The following is a 25,798-nucleotide window of genomic DNA, read 5'->3' as shown; positions in this document are numbered from 1 at the left end:
GAGCAGCTCCAACACAGCGTTGTTCCTCTTCACTCCAGTTACACAAACTCGGCACCAACTTTCCATCTTCCTGTCCAGAAGCTGATCGGAGAGGTTCAGGCAGGATTGAGGGGGGAAAGATGGGCCCGGATTTGGGAGAGAGAAAGAGACTCTTCATGAATCTGGAGAACAAGGGGGAGGTTGGAGATGGGGGTGGACATTTTCAAAAAGATGTTTTTTGTAAGAATGAGGGTCAGATGGGGACAGGTTGGAGAGAGAATAAGGAGGGGCTCAGGGATGAGGGAGGGGCTCCAGACACAATAAAGGGGTCAGTTTGATTTAATTCCAAAGTTCCTGACACTGAGTGTGTCACTGATCAGTTGAAGTGAAATCCAGGAAGTGCAGCCCTGAACAGGAATTGAAAGTGAAAGAGCTGGAACAGGGAAGGAGAGAGAGTCTCTGAGCACTGGGATGGCATCTCCAGATCTCACACAGGAACTAACCTGTCCCATCTGTCTGGAGATATTCACCCAGCCGGTGTCTCTGGAATGTGGACATCATTTCTGCAGCTCCTGCATCTCTCAGAGTTGGCAGAAGGTCCCGGGAGATTTTTCCTGCCCCCAGTGTCGACAGGTCTTCATCCAGAGCAACATCAGGCCTGCTCTGACCCTGATTAACATCGTGGAGAAGTTCAGAGAGCAGAAGGTGAAGGTGACACAGCCACAGGAGGTGTTTTACTGTCAGGAACACGAGGAGAAGCTGAAACTCTTCTGTGAAGATGAACACAAAGCGATCTGTGTGGTGTGTGGGATGTCCAGAGCTCATAAGACGCACAGTGTGATCCCAATAAAGGAGGCAGCCCAGATATACAAGGTACTGGATCACTGCTACTGACACAGGTAGATGGGGAAGAGGGACAGTGTGTAAGTAATAGAGAGAGAGAGTGTTTGTAGAATGTGTGGAGGGGAAGAGAGGGCAGGAGAGAAAGGGGTAGGGAAGGGGAGAGGAATGTAAAGAGGAGAGTGTTGGAACGAGGAAAGGATTGATTGAGGAGGGGAATTAACCTGGAGGAGGATAATTGTAACAAACAGAATTAACCCACAGCTTCTACTTTGTTTGTTGAGTGTCAATCCTGAGAATATCTCCTTCTCTACCTCACTAGTCTCACTCTATTTAAAACAGCAAACTCCTCCAGAATGTGACAATGATTGTTTCCTTTGACAAACCCCTTTGTGTCCTTTCTGTCTCAGAACAAGTTAGAAACATCATTGGAAACTCTGCAGAAGCAAATGGACCTCAGTCTCCAAAGTAAAAGGGAACGCGAGGATGGGATTTTACACATGAAGGTAGGAGAGTGTCCTTTAGGCTTTGTGTAAACTTCCCTGTGTTTGTTATTGAGAGTGAGTGAGCCTCTCACACAGTCAGAGAGAGAGTTTTACTGAATAAAATGCTGCTGCTCCATAGCCACTACGGGCTGGTCCCTGAAGTGCAATATAAGGGAGTGTCTGCAAATTGCAGATTATTATGACAATGTGAAAATCTCTTATTTTCTCTCTCAAATCAATCACAACAATTCATTAAATAAATCTTGGCTGTAACTCACTCCTGTGTATCCATTATTCTATATATAAAGCCTTTGAACCCCTCTATTAGATTCCAGTCTGTAACTCACCCCCAGGTATCCATTATTCGATATATAAACCATCTGAACCCCTCGATTAGATTCCAGTCTGAACTCACTCCGAGGTATCCATTATTCTATATATAAACCATCTGAACCCCTCGATTCGATTCCAGTCAGTAACTCGCTCCCAGGTATCCATTATTCTATATATGAACCATCTGAACCCCTCGATTAGATTCCAGTCAGTAACTCGCTCCCAACTATCCATTATTCTATATATAAACCATCTAAACCCCTCGATTCGATTCCAGTCTGTAACTCACTCCCAGGTATCCATTATTCTATATATGAACCATCTGAACCCCTCGATTAGATTCCAGTCTATATCTCACTCCCAGGTATCCATTATTCTATATATAAATCATCTAAACCCCTCGATTAGATTCCAGTCTGTAACTCACTCCCAGGTGTGCATTATTCCATATATAAACCATCTGAACACCTCGATTAAATTCCAGTCTGTAATTCACACCTTGATTGTTCTTATTCAGGATTAACCGTTGGAATCACTTTATAATGTTTGTTTGTAACTCACTCCCACATACCCAATATTCCATCAAAGTATTGAGCCGGCAGTGAGCTGTTATTATTTGTTAGTCGTACTGGATGCAAATTGTTTTCCTATATCCCAGTGGACAGAGACCGGGAAACTGGGATTATAAACGTTGTTTATTCCGTTCTGTATTCAATCTGTTCCAGGCTGAAGTTGACAGACTGAGAAATGAAATCAACAGTGAATTTGAAAAGATGCACAAGTTCCTGGTTGAGAAGGAGGAGCTGCTGAAAGCAGAGTTGGAGAGAAAAAGCAATAAAATAATAGAGGAAATGGAGCAGAACTTAACCAAAACCATGGCTGAAATGTCTTCTCTTGAAGGAGCAATAAGAGATCTAAAATCGAGGCTGGAGGTACAAGAGGCCCCAAAGTTCCTCAAGGTACAAAATCTCTTTGTCTTGTCCAGTGAAACATTCCAGAGACTGAGGGCGGGCACTCTGACCTTTAACCTCTGGGATTGGGCAAGGCCTCAGTCTGATTGGTTGGGTGATTGTTTCTTTCTGCTGTCAGTAAGGGTCCAATGGGAAATGAGGTGAGAGAATCTCAGTGTGATTCCGATACTCAGTGTAACCACGGCACTGATTGATGATTGGACTCAGAGAGAGCTGGGCTGGGAACTGGAGACGTTTACACTGCTGCCCATGGAGTTCTACTGAGGACGGGGTTAAGATGCGTTGTTAAAGTGGAGTCGGTAGATCTTTATTGAGTTGTGGGTTTTGCTGTTCCTGATCCTGCGAACGCTGGATTCAAATGAAGCCTCAGCCAGCTGGGATTAATATCGGGGATGGACAAGAGACACAAATTAGAGGATGTCTCGGAGGGTTGTGGAGCTGGAGGAGATTACAGAGATAGGGAGGAGTGAGGCCAGGGAGGAATTTGAAAACAAGGATGAGAATTTTCAACATCAATACGTTGTTGAACCGGGAGCCAATGTAGTTCACCAACCACAGGGGTGATGGGGGCTACGGTTAGAGAGATAAGAGTGGGAACTGGTGCGGGCAGAACACCCAGCTGGACAACAGTGGAGAGGCGGTGGAGGAGGATGGTGTGATCGACCGTGTCAAAGGTTGCAGACTGATCGAGAATAATGAGGAGGCGAGAGGGGTGAAGATGTAGATTTAAAGGAGAGACAATCCCGCTAACATGGGGACCAGGAGGGGAGGTTGGGGGATCAGTAGTTTTTGGGAAGAGGATGGAGGGGACAGGAGGTGGGTCTGATGACCAAGATGAGCTCAGAGAGGGAATGAAAGGAAAAAGTAAAAGTTATTTTCTATCTGATTCCTTGTCTCGATTCTGTCCCTCTTCATAATTTCTACTCGGGATTTACAGCAACAAGAAGTCTTTAATCTGACTCGATCATATCTATTCTGTTTCTTTCCCCTCAGGATATTCAGGACCTGTTGATGAGGTAAGCAGGTTTAAAGAAACAGTTTTGTGATGTGATCACTGCTGTCTCTCTAACACACACTGATTTCCAGACCTGTTTTTGCAGGAGTCAGATGGAGTTTCACAAGCCTGGAACTGTCTCCACTCAGTTACCTGCGGATATCGCTGGTGAACCAGTCAAATACATCAAAGTGTGGAGGGAAATGAGAGCAGCGATTTCTCCAGGTATCATTCTCTGTATATTACCGTCTCCCTGCTGTTATCCACGTGATTAATGAGGTTTGACGCACTGATGAAATGATCAGAAGGAATAAGAACAGGAGCGGTCCAGCCCAGTGAACCTGCTCTGACTTTTGATAAGATCATGTCTGATCGAATTGTGGCCTTTACTCCACTTTCCTGCCTGTCCCAGATGACCCTTAACCCCCTTGTTGATCAACAATCTATCGAACTCGGTCATGAATCAATGACCCAGCCTCTGCTGGTCTCTGTGGTAGAGAATTCCAAAGACTAATAACCCTCTCCCAGAAGGAATTCCTCCTCATCTCTGTCTTAAGTAGAGGCCCCTTCATTTGATGCTGTGTCACCAACCCCTCGCTTACCCCAGAGATCAAACATCCTCCCAGCATCTACCCTGACGAAGGAATCCCCTCAGAATGTTATGTTTCAATAAGATAACCTCTTATTCTTCTAAACTCCAGTGAGTACAGACCAACCTGTTCAACCTTTCCTCATAAAACAATCCCTTCACCAGGAATCAGCCCAGTGAACCTTCTCTGAACTCCAATGAGAGTCTCTCCCTCCTGATGTAAGGAGATCAGAACTGAACACAGTACTCAAGCTGCAGTCTCACCAATCCCCTGTACAGTTGCAGCACATCTTCCCTACTCTACACTCCATCCCTTTTCCAATAAAGGCCAACATTCCATTTGTTTTCCTCATTCCTTGCTGTACCTGGACACTAACATTTAGTGATTCATGGTCAAGGTCCCCCAGATCCCTCTGTACTGCAGCATTCTGCCATCTCTATTGAAATAATTTGCTGCTTTTTCTATTCTTCCTTCCAAGGTGGACAACCTCACATTTTCCCACTTTATACTCCCTCTGCTAAATCTTTGTCCACTCACTCAACCGGTCTATATCCCTCCGCAGAACCATTGTATCCTCCTCACAACTTCAAGACCTAACTTTGTGGCATCAGACAATTTAGCTCCAGTACATTCGGTTTCTTCATCCAATCAGGAATATTGATCATAAATAGTTGTATCCCCATCATTGATCAGTAATCTCGGGAATTTGCAAAGATTACAACCAATGCATCCACTTTCTCTCCAGCCCCGCCTTTAAAATCCTGGGATGCAGGACATCAGGTCCAGGGGACAAGTTGCCTTAAATCCCATTAGTTTTCCAGATACTTTTTCTCTGGTGATCATGATTGTTTTATGTTTATCCCTCCCTTTTCCCTCCTGCTTTTCCCCAACACTGGGTGACCCCAAGTGTTATTCTCTGTATATTGTTGGGTATTTTTCTTTCCCCAGGTTATAAGAAAACATTTATTTAACAATATTCTGTCATTTCTAAGGGACATTTCCAGACCTGACCACAGAGCGCCGATTGGTCCCCACATGCCCCGTTGTCAACACTGATACACTCGGGCAACACGATGGCACAGTGGTTAGCATTGCTGCCTGACGGCGCCGAGGTCCCAGGTTCGATCCCGGCTCTCGGTCACTGTCCGTGTGGAGTTTTTACATTCTCCCCGTGTTTGCGTGGGTTTCGCCCCCACAACCCAAAATATGTGCAGGGTAGGTGGATTGGCTACGCTAAATTGCCCCTCAATAAAAAATACAAAAAAACACTGATACACTTCCCCTCACTCCGTATACCAATCACCATGACTACATTCTGTCCCCTTCTGTGACCAAGGACAGGAACTCCCAACTTAGGCAGACTTCACCTTCTGTCTCTTCCTCAGGATTTTGTCTTGTCGTAAATGGAATTTGGATCAGAGAAGTGTGAGGTTAACGTATTGGGAGGGGGAAGATCTGGCAAGGGAATAGACAGTAAGTGGTAAGATAGTGAGAGTTGTGGAGGAACAGAGGGAGCTTTGAATTTATGTCCACAAATTCAGGACAGATGGATAAAGTTGTGAAGATAACACAACGGATATTTTCCTCTACTGACCTCGGAATAGAAAATAAGAGCAGAGAGGTAATGTAGGAACTTTATTAAACACTAGTTAGTCTACAACTAGAGTACTTTGTATCTTTCTGGTCAGTGTGCTGGAGAGGTTACCGAGGAGATTTATGATGGTGTTGGATGGGTCAGAAAACTTGAGTTCTGCGTTATGATTGGATGGATTGGGATTGTTTTCATTGGATCAGAGAAGGCTGAGGGGAGATTTAATTGATGTGTATAAAATTAAGAATGTCCTGATTGGAAAAGCCCCGAGTTCCATTGTCTCGGTGTCCATGATCATAGAGAGTAGATACAGGGTAAGAGGGAGGAGGGTGAAAGGGGATTATTTTCACTCAGGGTGTGGTCTGGATCTGGGAAAGGAAGATTGAGGCAGAAACCCTCGTCACATTTATAAAGTAATCAGATCAACACTCCAGGTGCCGTAACCGACAGGGTTACGGAGCAGGAACTGGAAACCGGGATTGGGCTGGAGAATTCATTTGCAGCCGAATCAGGTTGGTCTGGAATGGTCTCTTTCTGTGAATCCCAGAATGTTTACAAAACAGGAGGAAACCAATCGGCCCATTGTGTTCCTGCTAGCTCGTTGCAAGATCAACTCCCCAGGGCCATTCCTTCACCTTTTCTCTGTAACTCTGCAGATTATATAGATACATAGATACATAGAAGATAGGAGCAGGAGGAGGCCTTTTGGCCCTTCGAGCCTGCTCCGCCATTCATCACGATCATGGCTGATCATCCAACTCAATAGCCTAATCCTGCTTTCTCCCCATCGCCTTTGAACCCATTATCCTCAAGTGCTATATCCAGCCGCCTCTTGAATATATTCAATGTTTTAGCATCAATTACTTCCTGTGGTAATGAATTCCACAGGCTCACCACTCTGGGTGAAGAATTGTCTCCTTATCTCTGTCCGAAATGATTTATCCTGAATCTTCAGACTGTGGCCCCTGGTTCTGGACACACCCATCATTGGTAACATCTTCCCTGCATCTACCCTGTCTAGTCCTGATTGAATTTTTTAAGTCTCTGTGAGATCCCCCCTCATTCTTCTGAACTCCAGCGAAAACAATCCCAACCTTGTCAATCCCTCCTCATATGACAGTCCCGCCATCCCTGAAATCAGTCTGGTAAACCTTTGTTACACTCCCTCGAGACCAGAACATCCTACCTCAAAGAAGACCAAAACTGCACACAATACCCAGGTGTGGCCTCACCAAGGCCCTGTACAATTGCAGCAACACATCCCTGCTTCTGTACTCGAAATCTCTCGCAATGCTTACCGCCTGCTGCACCTGCATGCTTACCTTCAGCGACTGGTGCACAAGGACATCCAGGTCCTTCTGCACACTCCCCTCTCCCAATTTACAAGCATTCAGGGAGTAATCTGCATTCCTGTTTTTGCTTCCAAAGTGAATAACATCAGACATATCCAAATTACACTGCATCTGCCATTGATTTGCCCACTCGCCCAACCTGTCCAGATCTTGCTGTAGCATCCCTGAATCGTCGTCACAGTTCACAGTTTGAAGAATAAAGGGTTATGGTGTTTGGGTGGAAAATTGGAGCTGAGTCCACAAAAGATCAGCCATGATCTCATTGAATAACGGAGCAGGCTCGAAGGGCCAGGTGGCCTACTCCTGCTCCTAGTTCTTATGTTATGTTCACCCTCCCACCCAACTTGATATTGTCTTGAAACTTTGAGATGTTACATTTTGTTCCCTCATCTAAATCATTCATATATATTGTGAATAGCTGCGATCCCAGCACCGATCCCTGTGGTACCCCAGGAGTTACTGCCTGCCAATTTGAAAAGGACCCATTAATCCCCACTCTTTGTTTCCTCACTGCCAACCAGTTTTCTATCCACGTCAATAGATTTCCCCCAATCCCATGCGCTTTAATTTTGCACAATAAACTCTTATACGGGACTTTGTCAAACGCCTTCTGAAAGTCCAAATGTACCACATCGACTGCCTCCCCCTTGTCAACTGTACTGGTTACATCTTCAAAGAATTCCAGTAGATTTGTCAAGCATGATTTTCCCTTCATAACTCCACGTTGACTCTGCCTGATCCTGACGTTGATTGTTCCTCTTCAGTTAATGATTCAATTCCATATGAAAGCTGTGATTCAATCTGATTCCATCACAGTACATTCCTGACCCGAAACACTCGCTGTGTGAAAAGGTTTTCCCTCACGCTAAAAGGGCTACTTTTTGTTGATCTGCTTAAATTCTGTGTCCTCTGGTTCTCTTCTCTCAGTGGAACCACCTCAGCTTCACTAATGTGTGTCCGTAACTGAAGTTCCTCCTCCCAGGAATCATTGTGGTGAATGTTCCCTGCACTCTCTCTAATGCCCTCACATCCTCCCTCAAGTGTGTTGCCCAGAACAGAGTTGAGGATTAACCAGTGTTTTGTACAGATATAATTTTGTCACTCTATTCTGCGTTAATAAAGCCTAAGATGCTGCATTCTTATTAATCGCTCTCTCAACTTGTTCTGTCACCCGCTAATTGTGAACTGATGTTCTGTACATTAAGGTTTAGGTCATTAAGTTACACAGGAAGAGTCAGGGTGTGAACACTGACCCCTGTGAACACTAATGTATATCTATGTCCAGTCTGAACAACCAACAACTGTCATTCACCCCATTCCATATCCATGTTGCTACTGTCCTCGTTATTCTGGACATTTTCTAGGTTTCTGTCTGTTAGGGCCATGTTGCCATGGAGACAGGGAACATACGAGGAGATTAAAGAACAAAACCGTGCATTGAGATAACTGAAGTAACTTCTCCGTCATTTAGATGTGAATTTTCCACTGGGATCACTCCTTCCGAGTGTGAATGGAATTCCCAGTGGGAATGTTGTTCGTGTTATCCCATCACTGAGTCAGAAAGCTGTAGATTTCTGTCCCATGCCAGAATCTGGAGCAGAAATATATATTGGGGCAGCACGGTGGTTAGCACAATTGCTTCACAGCTCCAGGGTCCCAGGTTCGATTCCGGCTTGGGTCACTGTCTGTGTGGAGTCTGCACATCCTCCCCGTGTGTGCGTGGGTTTCCTCCGAGTGCTCCGGTTTCCTCCCACAGTCCAAAGATGTGCCGGTTAGGTGGATTGGGCATGATAAATTGCCCTTAGTGTCCAAAATTGCCCTTAGTGTTGGGTGGGGTTACTGGGTTATGGGGACAGGGTGGAGGTGTTGACCTTGGGTAGGGTGCTCTTTCCAAGAGCCGGTGCAGACTCGATGGGCCGAATGACCTCCTTCTGCACTGTAAATTCTATGATAATCTATGAAAGTGCAGACTGACAATCCCAGCGCGGTACTGAGGAAGTGCTGCAGTGTTGGAGGAGCCTCTTTCAGGTGAGACTTTACCCCTTCTCAGCTGGGGGTCAATGATTCCGTGGCAGGAGTTTGAAGAGGAGGAGGAGAGCTCACCCCCTTGTCCTGACTGAGATCTCGGAGGGGTTGTAGGGCTGGAGGAGGAGAGTCACCCCCTTGTCCTGACTGAGATCTCGGAGGGGGTTGTAGGGCTGGAGGAGGTGACAGACGTACAGAGTGTGGGGAGGCCGTGTAGACATTTAATTTTGAGACATCCCTGTGTCAGAAGCCGATGAGGGTCAGTGAGAGTGCGCTCGGGGGAGTGAGAAAGGTGAGGGGGGGCACGTGTGGTTGGTGATGGATGTCTGGGTCTTGGTGGAAGTTAGACGGTGGGCACAGAATTTGGATGAGCTCGAATTTCCGTTTCTGGTTCTGCGTTGAAAATAAATGAACATCTGGACTCCCCCTTGACTGATGTGTACAGGAATGTGAGAGAGTTAATGCTTCAATCCCATTCACACGTTGAAAAATGCGTCAACACTGTCCACAAAAGTTCACAACAGGCTGGACTCAGAGCGGTGACCGAGTTCCCACAACTTGTATTAACCGAGGTCTTGTATTGGAGAGAGATCTTTATTCTCAGTGAATTGATGCTGATCTGAGCCGAGTGAATGGAGCTGAGGGAAGGGGGAGAAATTTCTTCAGACACTCTGTCCCTGAGCTTCCACAGTTCCTGGGCTGAGGAAAGTGGTGATGTCCCATCCCCGTCTGTACACGTCTTGTCATTCACTCCTGTTTTTCTCACAGTAACAGCTTCCCAATCATGTTTTCTTCCAGTTCCAGCATCTCTCACCCTGGACCCGGTGACAGCAAACAACCAGCTCATCATTTCCCAGGATCTGACTATTGTGAAGTTCGGAAATGAACAGCAAAGTCGATTTTATAATCCGGAAAGATTTAGTACATATATGTATGTGTTGAGCTCCCAGAGTTTCACATCAGGGAGACACTACTGGGAGGTGGGTCTTGGACACAAGCCTTACTGGGTTGTGGGTGTCTGCAGAGAGTCTGTCAACAGGAAAGCAAACATCACACATTCACCTGAGAATGGATTCTGGGTCATCGCCCGGTTGGCAGACTGCAAATCATTGAAAATCCCAGATGTCATCTCCCAGCTGAAAGTGAAACCCCGGAAGTTGGGAATTTACCTGGATTATGAGGGTGGACAGGTGTCATTTTACGATGCTGAGGACATGTCTCACCTGTACACCTTCACTGACACATTCACCGAGAAACTCTACCCCGCCTTCAATCCCTGTCGTGATAACTCTGACCCACTGACCCTGCTCACTGGGTAACACAGTGGGACACGTTTTGGGAGGTCGGAGTTTTAGTGAGAAGCCTGATTCACTGTCTGAACAGCTCATGTTGTCCTGATTCTCTGCTGTGTGCTGTCAGGGGGTGAGTGTGTTTCCTGTATTGTTTATTCTGTAAATTTAACTCAGATTCTCCACCCATCCCACTGTCCCTCTCTGAATCTAATGGGACCTATAAACACTGGACTGGGATAGAATGAAGCAAAATCTCCTGAATTGTGGTAACTGTGCCCAGCTCTCGAACAAGTCATTCTGAACCTTTATTTTGTTTCCTCCCTTGAATAAATATTTTATTTGAAGACGGGACAGACACCTGGTGTGATGATTATTGATTCAGTGAATGAGCAGAAAGAATGTTTTCTCTCCTGTCTGGGATGTGGATGTCGCTGGCTGAGCCCTCGTTGCCCATCCCTAATTGCCCTTGAGAAGGTGGTGTAGGTACACCCACAGTGCTGTTAGGGAGGGAGTTCCAGGATTCTGACCCAGTGACAGTGAAGGAACGGCCGATATGTTTCCCAGTCGGGATGGTGAGTGACTGGAAGGGAACCTCCAGGTGGTGGTATCAGGAATGAGAATATCAGAATAGGTTCCGGAGTAGGACATGTGACCATTCAGTAAGATCCTGTCTGAACATCAACATCGACTCCACTTTCCCCTCCTATCCCTTCATTCTCTTTGCACTCATGAATATACCGATCTCTGTGTGGAATATACTCACTGACATCTCGCCGAGGGAGAGAATCCCAAAGATTCACAACTCTCTCTGAGGGAAGGAATTTCTCCTCATCTCAGTCTTAAATGGACGACCCTTTATCCTGATTCTGTGACCCCCTCGTTCTAGACCAGTGTCAGCATCTACCCTTAGAGAATTGTATATGTTTCAATAAGATCACCCATTATTCTTTTAAACCTCAAAGAATATAGATCGATCCAACTCAATCCTTCCTCATATCAGAAAACCCTTTCATCCCAAGTATCAATTCCGAGAACCTTCATTGCTCCCTCTAAGGTAAGTACATGTTTCCTCAGGTACGGAGACTAAAACTGTCCAAAATCCTCCAGCTGTGACCACACTCAATCCCTGTTACTTTGCAGCAAGACTTATAGTCTTATACTTCAGCCCCGTTGTAGTAAAGGCTAAGATACCATTTACCTTCCTAATAGTTCACTGTATCTGCTTGCTAACTTTCTCTGTTTCAGCTAATTTAGGGGGGTTGCCATTTAGGGGAGGTAGGGATAGGTTTAGGTATCTGGGGGTCCAGGTGACAGGGGAGTGGGCGACACTGCATAAGTGGAACTTAACAAAGTTGGTGGAGTAGATAAAGGAGGACTTTAGGAGGTGGGATACACAGCACCTGATGCTGGCGGGAGGGGTCCAAGTGGTTAAGATGAATGTCTTGCCAAGGTTTTTATTTGTATTTCAGATGCTCCCGATTATTATTCCGAAGGCCTTCCTCCGGAATTTGGTCAACGTAATTTTGGAGTTTATTTGGGTGGGGAAGGTGCCAAGGGGGAAGTGGGCCCTGATACAGAGGCAGGGAGAGAAAGGGGACTTGGCGTTACCGAACCTGCTGCACTATTACCTCATACGCTGCAGGAAAGGATGTCCCAAAGCGTGGTACATTGGCGAGACCATGCAGACGCTGCGACAACGAATGAACGGACATCGTGCAACAATCACCAGGCAGGAATGTTCCCTTCCAGTCGGGGAACACTTCAGCAGTCAAGGGCATTCAGCCTCTGATCTCCGGGTAAGCGTTCTCCAAGGCGGCCTTCAGGACGCACAACAACGCAGAATCGCTGAGCAGAAGCTTATAGCCAAGTTCCGCACACATGAGTGCGTCCTCAACCGGGAGCTGGGATTCATGTCGCATTACATTCATCCCCCACCATCTGGCCTGCAAAATCCTACCAACAGTCCTGGCTTGACACAATTCACACCTCTTTAACCTGGGGTTACCCCATCTCTGGATCTGTAAAGATTTAATCACCTGCTAATGCTCGCATTCCAAGCATTGTCTGGCATCTTTGAATCTGTCTATATATATGTTTCTGGAACATACTTCTTCATTCATCTGAGGAAGGAGCAGCGCTCCGAAAATTAGTGACATCGAAACAAACCTGTTGGACTTTAACCTGGTGTTGTAAAAATTCTTACTGCACTATTATTGGGTGGTGAATGTGGAGAAAGTGAGGTGATAGTGGGAGGGAGAGAGGCCAGAATGGGTTAGGGTGGAGGAGGAGTCCTGTCGGGGGCCCAGATTCAGGGCCATGGTAACGGTGGCACTACCGTTGTTACCGAGGAGATATATGGAGAGCCCGGTTGTACAGTCCACGGTTAGGGTGTGGAACCAGCTGAGGAGACAGTTTCGGACGGAGGGGATGTCGATGCTAACATTGTTGTGTGTGAACCATGGATTCAAACCGGGGGAGACGGATGGCATGTACAGGAGGTGGAGAGAGGTGGGGTTGATGAGGGCCAGGGATTTATATTTGGAGGAGAGGTTTGCCAGTCTGGAAGAGCTGCGGGAGATGGGAGAGCTCCCGAGGGGAGTGATTTTAGGTATCTACAAGTGAGTGACTTTGCACGGATGGTGTGTAAAGGGTTCTCCAGGCTGCCGAAGTATGTCCCATTGGAACGGCTGATGCTTCCGGACATGGAGGAGGAGGGTAGGATTGGGGACATCTCCGGGTGGCTGGGGAAGCAGGGGGAATGCACGTGATGAGGATTCAGGAGAAATGGGAGGAGGAGTTGGGGGAGAGATACGGTGGAGAGTGAGGCGCTGGGCGGGGTGAATTTGACCTCTTGTGCGAGACTGAGTTTGATACAGTTAAAGGTGGGATGGGATACAATGAGTTACAGACTGGAATCCAATCGAGGGGTTCAGATGGTTTATATATAGAATAATGGATACCCGGGAGTGAGTTACAGACTGGAATCCAATCGAAGGGTTCAGATGGTTTATATATAGAATAATGGATACCTGGGAGTGAGTTACAGACTGGAATCTAATCGAGGGGTTCAGATGGTTTATATATAGAATAATGGATACCTGGGAGTGAGTTACAGACTGGAATCTAATCGAGGGGTTCAGATGATTTATATATAGAATAATGGATACCTGGGAGTGAGTTACAGACTGGAATCTAATCGAGGGGTTCAGATGGTTTATATAATGAATAATGGATACCTGGGAGTGAGATACAGACTGGAATCTAATCGAGGGGTTCAGATGGTTTATATATAGAATAATGGATACCCGGGAGTGAGTTACAGACTGGAATCCAATCGAAGGGTTCAGATGGTTTATATATAGAATAATGGATACCTGGGAGTGAGTTACAGACTGGAATCTAATCGAGGGGTTCAGATGGTTTATATATAGAATAATGGATACCTGGGAGTGAGTTACAGACTGGAATCTAATCGAGGGGTTCAGATGATTTATATATAGAATAATGGATACCTGGGAGTGAGTTACAGACTGGAATCTAATCGAGGGGTTCAGATGGTTTATATAATGAATAATGGATACCTGGGAGTGAGTTACAGACTGGAATCTAATCAAGGAGTTCAGATGGTTTATATATAGAATAATGGATACCAGGGAGTGAGTTACAGACTAGAATCTAATCGAGGGGTTCAGATGGTTTGTATAGAGAATAGTGGGCAGCACTGTAGCACAGTGGTTAGCACTGTTGCTACACAGCTCCAGGGTCCCAGGTGCGATTCCCTGCTTGGGGCACTGTCTGGCACGTTCTCCCTGTGTCGGTGTGGGTTTCCTCCGGGTGCTCCGGTTTCTTCCCACAAGTCCCGAAAGATGTGCTGTTAGTTAATTTGGATATTCTGAATTCTCCCTCTGTGTACCCGAACAGGTGCCGGAATGTGGCGATAAGGGGCTTTTCACAGTCACTTCATTGCAGTGTTAATGTAAGCCGACTTGTGACAATAATAAAGATTATTATTATTATATTTATGGCCTCACTCAATCCGGTCTCCAACTGAAAGGCAGCTGACAGTGCAAGTGGACAGTCACAGTACTGCCAGCAGATGGCGGCGCTGCTCCATGTCAAGCCCTTCCAGCCAACATGGGGAAAGTGTGGGTCAGGATGAGAGAGATCAAGGGGGGATTTCAGGAAACGCTTCTTCACACAAAGGTTACAAAACCAAGGTGAGTAAATGTTGGTCAGATACAGATCAGCTATGAGCTGACTGAATGGTGGAACAGGCTGGAGGGGCTCAATACCCAACATGTTCTGTAAAATTATCACTTTGATACGAGGATCTCAGGATATCTTTAAAAGATGAGAGACTTATAAATATTGGGAGTCAGAAGGATTTTTGTATCCATGAAGTAGAAAAAGTTTTTTTAATGTATTTTATTCCAAATAAATTAAATAATACAAAAACATCAGCAACCTGGGGAACATTCTCCCCAGCACACAATGTTACAATCTGGACAAATGTTTCCATTTTACACATTTCCCCACCGCGCGACGGACTATTCCTCAAACGTGGCCACCGAACGTCCCCACCGTTTGGGGATCAGAATCCCCTCAGATATGGGAGTCACTGAGAAATCCAATAGGGAATTCAGGAGAAACATCTTTACCCAGAGAGTGATTAGAATGAGGAGGTCACTGCCGTTCACTGAGAACAGGGCAGGGGACGCGGTTCAAATAGAGGGAGTGTGTCCTTGCCCACCAGTTCAGGGCTGGACTCACTCTGACTGGGTTTGGGGATGGAGACGAGGCCCTTGTTTCAGGTGAAGCAATATTTTAAATCCGGGCTCGATGTACTCACAGTGACTCCCAGTGGGGGCCAATGGAAAGGGATATTGTCCAGAATGTTCAACAAGAGGCTGATTCACTGTCTCCCATTGAGTGCTGCCACCCCAGTCGAATATCCTTTTCATGAGCATCACTGTCTCAGTAACAAGTCTTGTGAGGCAATAGCAGAATCAGCTTCACGATTTGTTCAAACTAACAGAAGATTAACAAGCGGATGGAGCAGGAGGTGAACAGGAATTTAAAGATGTTATTGTGCAGTCGATGTCCCAGTTCCAGATGTGTAAATGTGATCTAGTGACTGACGGAGCCTGTCCCTTCATCACCCTCCAGTAAATGGAAGCTCTGCCCAGGTAGGGTGTGTCTGTGTGTGTGAGTGTGTCTCTGTGGGTGTCTGTCTGTCTATCTGAGTGTGTGTGTCTCTCTGAGAGTGTGTGTATATGTGTGTGCCTGTCTGTGTGTGTCTATGTGTGTCTGGGTCTGTGTGTGTATTTGCGTGTGTGTCTGTGTGTGTGAGGGTGTGTGTCAGGGTCTCTGACTGGGACTGAAGACCCCCCTCAGGACAGTTTCCAGCACAAACACTTTGATTCAGTCAGAGGCAACAACAAATTACATTTATATAGCGCCTTCAATGCAGTGAAACATCCAAAGGGACTCGACAGCAGCGTGAATCAGACAACAACATTGAGACTGAATCTGTTGTTCGAGACGCTTCCCCCCACAGGCAGAGAATGTGCAGCATCTGAGAAATGAGCAGCTCCAACACAGCGTTGTTCCTCTTCACTCCAGTTACACAAACTCGGCACCAACTTTCCATCTTCCTGTCCAGAAGCTGATCGGAGAGGTTCAGGCAGGATTGAGGGGGGAAAGATGGGCCCGGATTTGGGAGAGAGAAAGAGACTCTCCAGGAATTTGGGGAACAAGGGGGAGGTTGGAGATGGGGGTGGACATTTTCAAAAAGATGTTTTTTGTAAGAATGAGGGTCAGCTGGAGACAGGGTGGAGAGAGAATAAGGAGGGGCTCAGGGATGAGGGAGGGGCTCCAGACACAATAAAGGGGTCAGTTTGATTTAATTCCAAAGTTCCTGACACTGAGTGTGTCACTGATCACGTGAAGTGAAATCCAGGAAGTGCAGCCCTGAACAGGAATTGAAAGTGACAGAGCTGGAACAGGGAAGGAGAGAGAGACTCTGAGCACTGGGATGGCGTCTCCAGATCTCACACAGGAACTAACCTGTCCCATCTGTCTGGAGATATTCACCCAGCCGGTGTCTCTGGAATGTGGACATCATTTCTGGAGCTCCTGCATCTCTCAGAGTTGGCAGGAGGTCCCGGGCGATGTTTCCTGCCCCCAGTGTCGACAGGTCTTCATCCAGAGGAACGTCAGGCCCGCTCTCACCCTGAATAACATCGTGGAGAGGTTCAGGGGGCAGAAGGTGAAGGTGACACAGCCACAGGAGGAGTTTTACTGTCAGGAACACGAAGAGAAGCTGAAACTCTTCTGTGAAGATGAACACAAAACGATCTGTCTGGTGTGTGGGATGTCCAGAGCTCATAAGACGCACAGTGTGATCCCAATAAAGGAGGCAGCCCAGATATACAAGGTACTGGATCACTGCTACTGACACAGGTAGATGGGGAAGAGGGACAGGGTGTAAGTAATAGAGAGAGAGAGTGTTTGTCGAATGTGGGAAGGGGAAGAGAGGGCAGGAGAGAAAGGGGTAGGGAAGGGGAGAGGAATGTAAAGAGAGGGTTGGAACGAGGAAAGGATTGATTGAGGAGGGGAATTAACCTGGAGGAGGATAATTGTAACAAACAGAATTAACCCACAGCTTCTACTTTGTTTATTGAGTGTCAATCCTGAGAATATCTCCTTCTCTACCTCACTAGTCTCACTCTATTTAAAACAGCAAACTCCTCCAGAATGTGACAATGATTGTTTCCTTTGCCAAACCCCTTTGTGTCCTTTCTGTCTCAGAACAAGTTAGAAACATCATTGGAAACTCTGCAGAAGCAAATGGACCTCAGTCTCCACAGTAAAAGAGAACGAGAGGATGGGATTTTACACATGAAGGTAGGAGAGTGTCCTTTAGGCTTTGTGTAAACTTCCCTGTGTTTGTTATTGAGAGTGAGTGAGCCTCTCACACAGTCAGAGAGAGAGTTTTACTGAATAAAATGCTGCTGCTCCAAAGTACACTGTGGGCTGCTCCCCGAACTGCAATATAAGGGAGCGTCTGCAAATTGCAGATTATTATGACAATGTGAAAATGTGTTATTTTCTCTCCTAATCAATCACATCAATTGATTAAATAAATCTTGTCTGTAACTCACTCCCAGGTATCCATTATTCTATATATAAACCATCTGAACCCCTCGATTAGATTCCAGTCTGCAACTCACTCCCTGGCATCCATTATTCTATATATAAACCAACTGAACCCCTTGATTAGATTCCAGTCTGTAACTCACTCCCAGGTATCCATTATTCTATATATAAACCATCTGAACCCCTCGATTAGATTCCAGACTGTAACTCACTCCCCGGCATCCTTTATCAAGATATAAACCATCTGAACCCCTCGATTAGATTCCATTCCGTAAGTCACTCCCAGGTTTCCATTATTCTATATATCAACCATCTGAACCCCTCGATTAGATTCCAATCTGTAACTCACTCCCAGGTATCCATTATTCTATGTATAAACCATCTGAACCCCTCGATTAGATTCCATTCCGTAAGTCACTCCCAGGTATCCATTATTCTATATAGCAACCATCTGAACCCCTCGATTAGATTCCAGTCTGTAATTCACTCCCAGGTATCCATTATTCTTTTCTAAACCATCTGAACCCCTCGATTAGATTCCAGTCTGTAACTCACACCCAGGTACCCATTATTCTATATATAAACCATCTGAACCCCTCGATTAGATTCCAGTCTGTAACTCACTCCCAGGTATCCATTATTCTATATATAAACCATCTGAACCCCTCGATTAAATTCCAGTCTGTAATTCACACCTTGATGATTCTTATTTAGGATTAACCATTGGAATCTCTTTATAATGTTTATTTGTAACTCACTCCCACAGACCCAATATTCCATCAAATTATTGAGCCGTCAGTGAGCTGTTATTATTTGTTAGTCATACTGTATGCAAATTGTTTTCCTCTATCCCAGTGGACAGAGACCGGGAAACTGGGATTATAAACGTTGCTTATTCTGTTCTGTATTCAATCTGTTCCAGGCTGAAGTTGACAGACTGAGAAATGAAATCAACAGTGAATTTGAAAAGATGCACAAGTTCCTGGTTGAGAAGGAGGTGCTGCTGAAAGCAGAGGTGGAGAGAAAAAGCAATAAAGTGTTCGAGGAAATGGAGAGCAATTTAACCAAAACCATGGATGAATTGTCTTCTCTTGAAGGAGCAATAAGAGATCTAAAATCGTGGCTGGCGGTACAAGAGGCCCCAGAGTTCCTCAAGGTACAAAATCTCTTTGTCTTGTCCAGTGAAACATTCCAGAGACTGAGGGCGGGCACTCTGACCTTTAACCTCTGGGATTGGGCAAGGCCTCAGTCTGATTGGTTGGATGATTGTTTCTTTCTGCTGTCAGTAACGGTCCAATGGGAAATGAGGTGAGAGAATCTCAGTGTGATTCCGATACTCAGTGTAACCACGGCACTGATTGATGATTGGACTCAGAGAGAGCTGGGCTGGGAACTGGAGACGTTTACACTGCTGCCCATGGAGGTCTACTGAGGACAGGGTTAAGATGCATTGTTAAAGTGGAGTTGTTAGATCTTTATTGAGTTGTGGGTTTTGCTGTTCCTGATCCTGCGAACGCTGGATTCAAATGAAGTCTCAGCCAGCAATCGTGTTGGGATTAATATCGGGGATGGACAAGAGACACAAATTAGAGGATGTCTCGGAGGGTTGTGGAGCTGGAGGAGATTACAGAGATAGGGAGGAGTGAGGCCAGGGAGGAATTTGAAAACAAGGATGAGAACTTTCAACGTCAATACGATGTTGAACCGGGAGCCAATGTAGTTCACCGACCACAGGGGTGATGGGGGCTACGGTTAGAGAGAAAAGAGTGGGAACTGGTGCGGGCAGAACACCCAGCTGGACAACAGTGGAGAGGCAGTGGAGGAGGATGGTGTGATCGACCGTGTCAAAGATTGCAGACTGATCGAGAATAATGAGGAGGCGAGAGGGGTGAAAATGTAGATTTCTACTCGGGATTTACATCAACAAGAACTCTTTAATCTGACTCGATCATATCTATTCTGTTTCTTTCCCCTCAGGATATTCAGGACCTGTTGATGAGGTAAGCAGGTTTAAAGAAACAGTTTTGTGATGTGATCACTGCTGTCTCTCTAACACACACTGATTTCCAGACCTGTTTTTACAGGAGTCAGATGGTGTTTCACAAGCCTGGAACTGTCTCCACTCAGTTACCTGTGGATATCGCTGGTGAACCAGTCAAATACATCAAAGTGTGGAGGGAAATGAGAGCAGCGATTTCTCCAGGTATCATTCTCTGTATATTACCGTCTCCCTGCTGTTATCCAAGTGATTAATGAGGTTTGACACACTGATGAAATGATCATAAGATCAGAAGGACTAAGAACAGGAGTGGTCCAGCCCAGTGAACCTGCTCTGATTTTTGATAAGATCATGTCTGATCGAATTGTGGCCTTTACCCCACTTTCCTGCCTGCCCCAGATGACCCTTAACCCCCTTGTTGATCAACAATCTATCGAACTCGGTCATGAATCAATGACCCAGCCTCTGCTGGTCTCTGTGGTAGAGAATTCCAAAGACTAATAACCCTCTCCGAGATGGAATTCCTCATCTAACACAGGAATAGTCCTGGAGGATTGCGAATGTGATGCCGTTGTTTCAGAAAGGGGCAAAGGTTAACCCAGGAAAGTACAGACCTGTCAGTTTGACATCAGCAGTGGGAAAACTGATAGAGGCGATAATATGAGATGAGAAAAATATGCACTTCGAGAAAAATTAATTAATATTAGCCAGTCCTCATGGCTTTGTCAAGGGCAGGCCATGTCTGCCAAATGTAATTGAGTTATTTGACAAGGTGACACAGGTAGTGGATGAGGGTAGTGCTGTGGATGTTGTATATTTGTACTTTGAGAAAGCATTTGATACAGTGCCACATGGCAGGTTGGTTAGCAGGTTAAAAATGTTTGGGATTGAAGGGTCCTGGGCTGCATGGATTGGAAATTGGCTAAAAGATAGGAGACAGAGGGTAGGTATAGATGGCCATTTCTCAGACTGGAGACGAGTTGCAAGTGGTGTTCCCCAGGGCTCAGTGTTGGGACACTTGCTTTTTACGATTGATATAAATGATTTAGAGTTGCGTGTTGAGGGTAAAATCTCTAAATTTGTAGATGACACTAAGCTCGGGAGAATACCGAATTGTGACGATGACGCTGGGCGACTTCAGAGGGACATTGACAAGTTGGCCAATGGGTAGATACCTGGCAGATGAATTTCAATGCAGGGAAATGTGAGGTAATGCATTTTAGTAGAAGAATCATGGGGAGACAATATAGGCTCAATGGTACAACTTTGAGGGGAGTACAGGAGCAGAGGGACCTCAGGATTCAAGTGCATAATTCTCTGAAGGGCGCCTGGCAAGTTGAAAGAGTTGTTAAGAAGGCTAAATGGATCCTTGGGTTTATAAATAGAGGCACAGAGTATAAAAGCAAAGATGTGATGCTACACCACTACAAATCATTGGTCGAGTATTGTGTTCAGTTCTGGGCACATTATTTAAGGAAAGATGTTAAAGCCCTTGAGAGAGTGCAAAGGAGATTTACTAGGATGATACCAGCAGTGAGGAATTTTAGATACAAGGAAATATTGGGGAAAATTGGGCTTGTTCTCCAGAGCAGAGAAGATTAAGAAGTGACCTTATTGAGGTGTTCAAAATTATCAACAGTTTTGACAAGGAGACTCTGTTTCCACTGGTTGGTAAGTCAGTGACTAGGAGTCACAATTTCAAGATGGCCAGCAAGAGAGCTAGGAATGAGGTGAGGAGAAACTTCTTTACTCAGAGAGTTGTTGGGAATTGGAATGTGGTACATGGGAGAGTGGTGGAGGCGGATTCCACAGGAGGTTTCAAAAGAGAGCTGGATATATATTTGAATGTGCCGAATTTAGGGGACCACGGAGACAGGGCTGGAGAATGGGACTAGCTGGGCCGCTCTTTTGGGAGCTGGTACGGACATGATGGGCCAAATGGCATCCTTCTGTGCTGTAAATAGCAACATCTCTGTCTTAAATAGAGGCCCCTTCATTTGATGCTGTGTCGCCTACACCTCGCTTACCCCAGAGATCAAACATCCTCCCAGCATCTACCCTGACGAAGGAATCCCTCAGAATGTTATGCTTCAATAAGATAACCTTTTATTCTTCTAAACTCCAGTGAGTACAGACCAACCTGTTCAACCTTTCCACATAAGGAAATCCCTTCATCCCAGGAATCAGCAAAGTGAATCTTCTCTGAACTGTGTCCAATGAGACTCTCTCCCTCCTGATGTAAGGAGATCAGATCTGAACACAGTACTCAAGCTGCAGTCTCACCAATCCCCTGTACAGTTGCAGCACGTCTTCCCTACTCTACACTCCATCCCTTTTCCAATAAAGGCCAACATTCCATCCGCCTTCCTCATTCCTTGCTGTACCTGGACACTAACTTTTAGTGATTGATGTACAAGGTCCCCCAGATCCCTCTGTACTGCAGCATTCTGCCGTCTCTTTCTGTTGAAGGGACTGTTTAGCACAGGGCTAAATTGCTGGCTTTGTAAGCAGACCAAGGCATGCCAGCAGCACGGTTCGGTTCCCGTAACAGCCTCCCCGAACAGGCGCAGGAATGTGGCGACTCGGGGCTTTTCATTTGAAGCCTACTTGTGACAATAAGCGATTTTCATTTCATTTTCATTTCATCTTCATTTCAAATCATTTGCTGATTTTCTATTCTTTCTGCCAAGGTGGACCACCTCACATTTTCCCACTTTATACTCCATCTGCTAAATCTTTGTCCACTCACTTAACCGGTCTATATCCCTCCGCAGATGCTTTGTATCCTCCTCACAACTTCCCAACCAAACTTTCTGTCATCAGTAAATTTGGCTCCAGATTTGGTCTCTTCATCCAATCACTAATATAGATCAGAAACAATTGTGTCCCCATCACTGATCCGTGTGTCACTCCACTAGTCACAGTTTGCCAACCTGAAAATGAACCATTTATATTGGCTATGCCAGGTAGTTTGCCAATCCTCTATCCAACACCATGAACTCTTATATTGTGCAGTAATATTTTACATGAGGACATGTCGTTTGGAAATCCAAATACACAACATCTACTGGTTCACCTTTATCTACCCTGCTGGTCCCATACTCAGAAAGCTCTGATAAATGTCTCAAAAACAATCTTCATTTAACAAAACCGTGTGGACTCAGCCAGATTGTATGAAGATTTTCTAAATGTCTTGTGACTCCCTCCTTCACAATGGCATCGAGAGTTTCCAAATAACAGATTTGGCCCAAATCTTCCTGCTTTGTCTCCCTCCTTTTTTGAAACATTTCCAAACCGCTGGGACTTGTCCAGAATGGGGGGAATTTGGAAAGATTACAACCAATGCATCCACTTTCTCCAAAACCACTGCTTTAAAATCCTGGGTTGCAGGACATCAGGTCCAGGGGACAAGTTGCCTTTCATCCCAATAGTTTTCCAGATACTTTCTCTTTGGTGACCATGATTGATTTTAAGTTCCTCCCTCCCTTTTTCCCTCCTGCCTCTGTCCTGGGTCAGAAGCAGATGAGGGTCAACTTGTCTTAACCAAGGTCTTGTCCTGGAGAGAGATGTTTATTATCAGAGAATTGATGCTGATCTGTGCTGAGTGAATGGAGCTGAAGAAATGTCTTCACACACTCTGGGCCCCCTCCCCCGCAGGCCATCGCCCTTCAACGCTGCGTTCCGGCCGGCTGAGAGCCGGTGTGGGCGGCGCCGGTGGGACTCGGCGTTCCCACGACGGCCGCTCGGCCCCTCCCGGCCCGAGAATCGGCGGGCCTGCCGCAGAGAGCGGCTCGCGACCGATGCCGAGCCAACCACGCCAGCGCCGCTCTGCAGAGAATCGCGTGCCGGCGTCAGGGGGGCTTGGCGCGATTCGCACCGATCACGGGGATTCTCCGGCCAGGCCCCGGGCTGAGAGAATCCCGTCCCCTGTCCCTGAGCTTCCACAGTTCCTGGGCTGAGGAAAGTGGTGATGTCCCATCACCGTCTGTACACGTCTCGTCATTCACTCCTGTTTTTCTCACAGTAACAGCTTCCCAATCATGTTCTCTTCCAGTTCCAGCATCTCTCACCCTGGACCCGGAGACGGCAAACAACCGACTCATCATTTCCCAGGATCTGACTAGTGTGAGGTTCGGAAATGAGAAGCAAGATCGCCCTGATCATCTGGGAAGATTTAATAAACACTTGTATGTTTTGAGCTCCCAGAGTTTCACATCAGGGAGACACTACTGGGAGGTGGGTCTTGGAAACAAGTCTTACTGGATTGTGGGTGTCTGCAGAGAGTCTGTCAACAGGAAAGCAAACATCACACGTTCACCTGAGAATGGATTCTGGGTCATCGCCCGGTATCCTAACTGCAAATCATTGAAAATCCCGGATGTCATCTCCCAGCAGAAAGTGAAACCCCGGAAGTTGGGAATTTACCTGGATTATGAGGGAGGACAGGTGTCATTTTATGATGCTGAGGACATGTCTCACCTGTACACCTTCACTGACACATTCACCGAGAAACTCTACCCCATCTTTAATCCTTGTAATGATAAGTCTGGTGATAACCTTGACTCACTCACACTGCTCACTGGGTAACACAGTGGGACACGTTTTGGGAGGTCGGAGTTTTAGTGAGAAGCCTGATTCACTGTCTGAACAGCTCATGTTGTCCTGATTCTCTGCTGTGTGCTGTCAGGGGGTGAGTGTGTTTCTGTATTGTTTATTCTGTAAATTTAACTCAGATTCTCCACCCATCCCACTGTCCCTCTCTGAATATAATGGGACCCATAAACACTGGGCTGGTATAGAATGAAGCAAAATCTCCTGAATTGTGGTAACTGTGCCCAGCTCTCGAACAATTCATTGTGAATCTTTATTTTGTTTCCTCCCTTGAATAAATGTTTTATTTGAAGACGGGCCTGACACCTGGTGTGATGATTACTGATTCAGTGAATGAGCAGAAAGAATGTTTTCTCTCCTGTCTGGGATGTGGATGTCGCTGGCTGAGCCCTCGTTGCCCATCCCTAATTGCCCTTGAGAAGGTGGTGTAGGTACACCCACTGTGCTGTTAGGGAGGGAGTTCCAGGATTTTGACCCAGTGACAGTGAAGGAACGGCCGATATGTTTCCCAGTCGGGATGGTGAGTGACTGGAAGGGAACCTCCAGGTGGTGGTATCAGGAATGAGAATATCAGAATAGGTTCCGGAGTAGGACATGTGACCATTCAGTAAGATCCTGTCTGATCATCAACACCGACTCCACTTTCCCCTCCTATCCCTTCATTCTCTTTGCACTCAGGAATATACCGATCTCTGTGTGGAATATACTCACTGACATCTCACCGCGAGAGAGAATCCCAAAGATTCACAACTCTCTCTGAGGGAAGGAATTTCTCCTCATCTCAGTCTTAAATGGACGACCCTTTATCCTGATTCTGTGACCCCCTCGTTCTAGACCAGTGTCAGCATCTACCCTGTCAGGATCTCGGAGAATTGTACATGTTTCAATAAGATCACCTATTATTCTTTTAAACCTCAAAGAATATAGATCGATCCAACTCAATCCTTCCTCATATCAGAAAACCCTTTCATCCCAAGTATCAATTCCGAGAACCTTCATTGCTCCCTCTAAGGTAAGTACATGTTTCCTCAGGTACGGAGACTAAAACTGTCCACAGTCCTCCAGCTGTGACCACACTCAATCCCTGTTACTTTGCAGCAAGACTTATAGTCTTATACTTCAGCCCCGTTGTAATAAAGGCTAAGATACCATTTACCTTCCTAATAGTTCACTGTATCTGCTTGCTAACTTTCTCTGTTTCAGCTTATTTTGGGGGGTTGCCATTTAGGGTAGGTAGGGATAGGTTTAGGTATCTGGGGGTCCAGGTGACAGGGGAGTGGGCGACACTGCATAAGTGGAACTTAACAAAGTTGGTGGAGTAGATAAAGGAGGACTTTAGGAGGTGGGATACACAGCATCTGATGCTGGCGGGAGGGGTCCAAGTGGTTAAGATGAATGTCTTGCCAAGGTTTTTATTTGTATTTCAGATGCTCCCGATTTGTATTCCGAAGGCCTTCTTCCGGAATTTGGTCAACGTAATTTCGGAGTTTATTCGGGCGGGGAAGGTGAAAGGGTGAAGTGGGCCGTGATACAGAGGCAGGGAGAGAAAGGGGACTTGGCGTTACCGAACCTGCTGCA

General features: G+C 46.0%; 2 protein-coding genes across 2 annotated transcripts; both read left to right on the top strand.

The window, feature by feature from the left end:
• Positions 1 to 450: 450 nt before the first annotated feature.
• On the top strand, positions 451 to 10,792 carry LOC140389126 (zinc-binding protein A33-like). Its single transcript, XM_072473282.1, has 5 exons — positions 451 to 852; positions 1,230 to 1,325; positions 3,602 to 3,624; positions 3,709 to 3,827; positions 9,929 to 10,792. Exons 1-5 carry the CDS (start codon positions 451 to 453, stop codon positions 10,477 to 10,479), a joined length of 1,191 nt encoding a protein of 396 aa, XP_072329383.1. The 3' UTR covers positions 10,480 to 10,792.
• A 5,694-nt stretch (positions 10,793 to 16,486) lies between these two features.
• Positions 16,487 to 24,512, top strand: LOC140389125 (zinc-binding protein A33-like). Its single transcript, XM_072473281.1, has 5 exons — positions 16,487 to 16,888; positions 17,263 to 17,358; positions 18,533 to 18,766; positions 19,588 to 19,610; positions 23,548 to 24,512. Exons 1-5 carry the CDS (start codon positions 16,487 to 16,489, stop codon positions 24,194 to 24,196), a joined length of 1,404 nt encoding a protein of 467 aa, XP_072329382.1. The 3' UTR covers positions 24,197 to 24,512.
• The last annotated feature ends 1,286 nt before the right edge of the window (positions 24,513 to 25,798 follow it).

Source organism: Scyliorhinus torazame, chromosome 14 (assembly GCF_047496885.1).
Source record: "Scyliorhinus torazame isolate Kashiwa2021f chromosome 14, sScyTor2.1, whole genome shotgun sequence".
NCBI lineage: Eukaryota > Metazoa > Chordata > Chondrichthyes > Carcharhiniformes > Scyliorhinidae > Scyliorhinus > Scyliorhinus torazame.
This window is presented reverse-complemented; position numbering and strand designations above follow the sequence as displayed.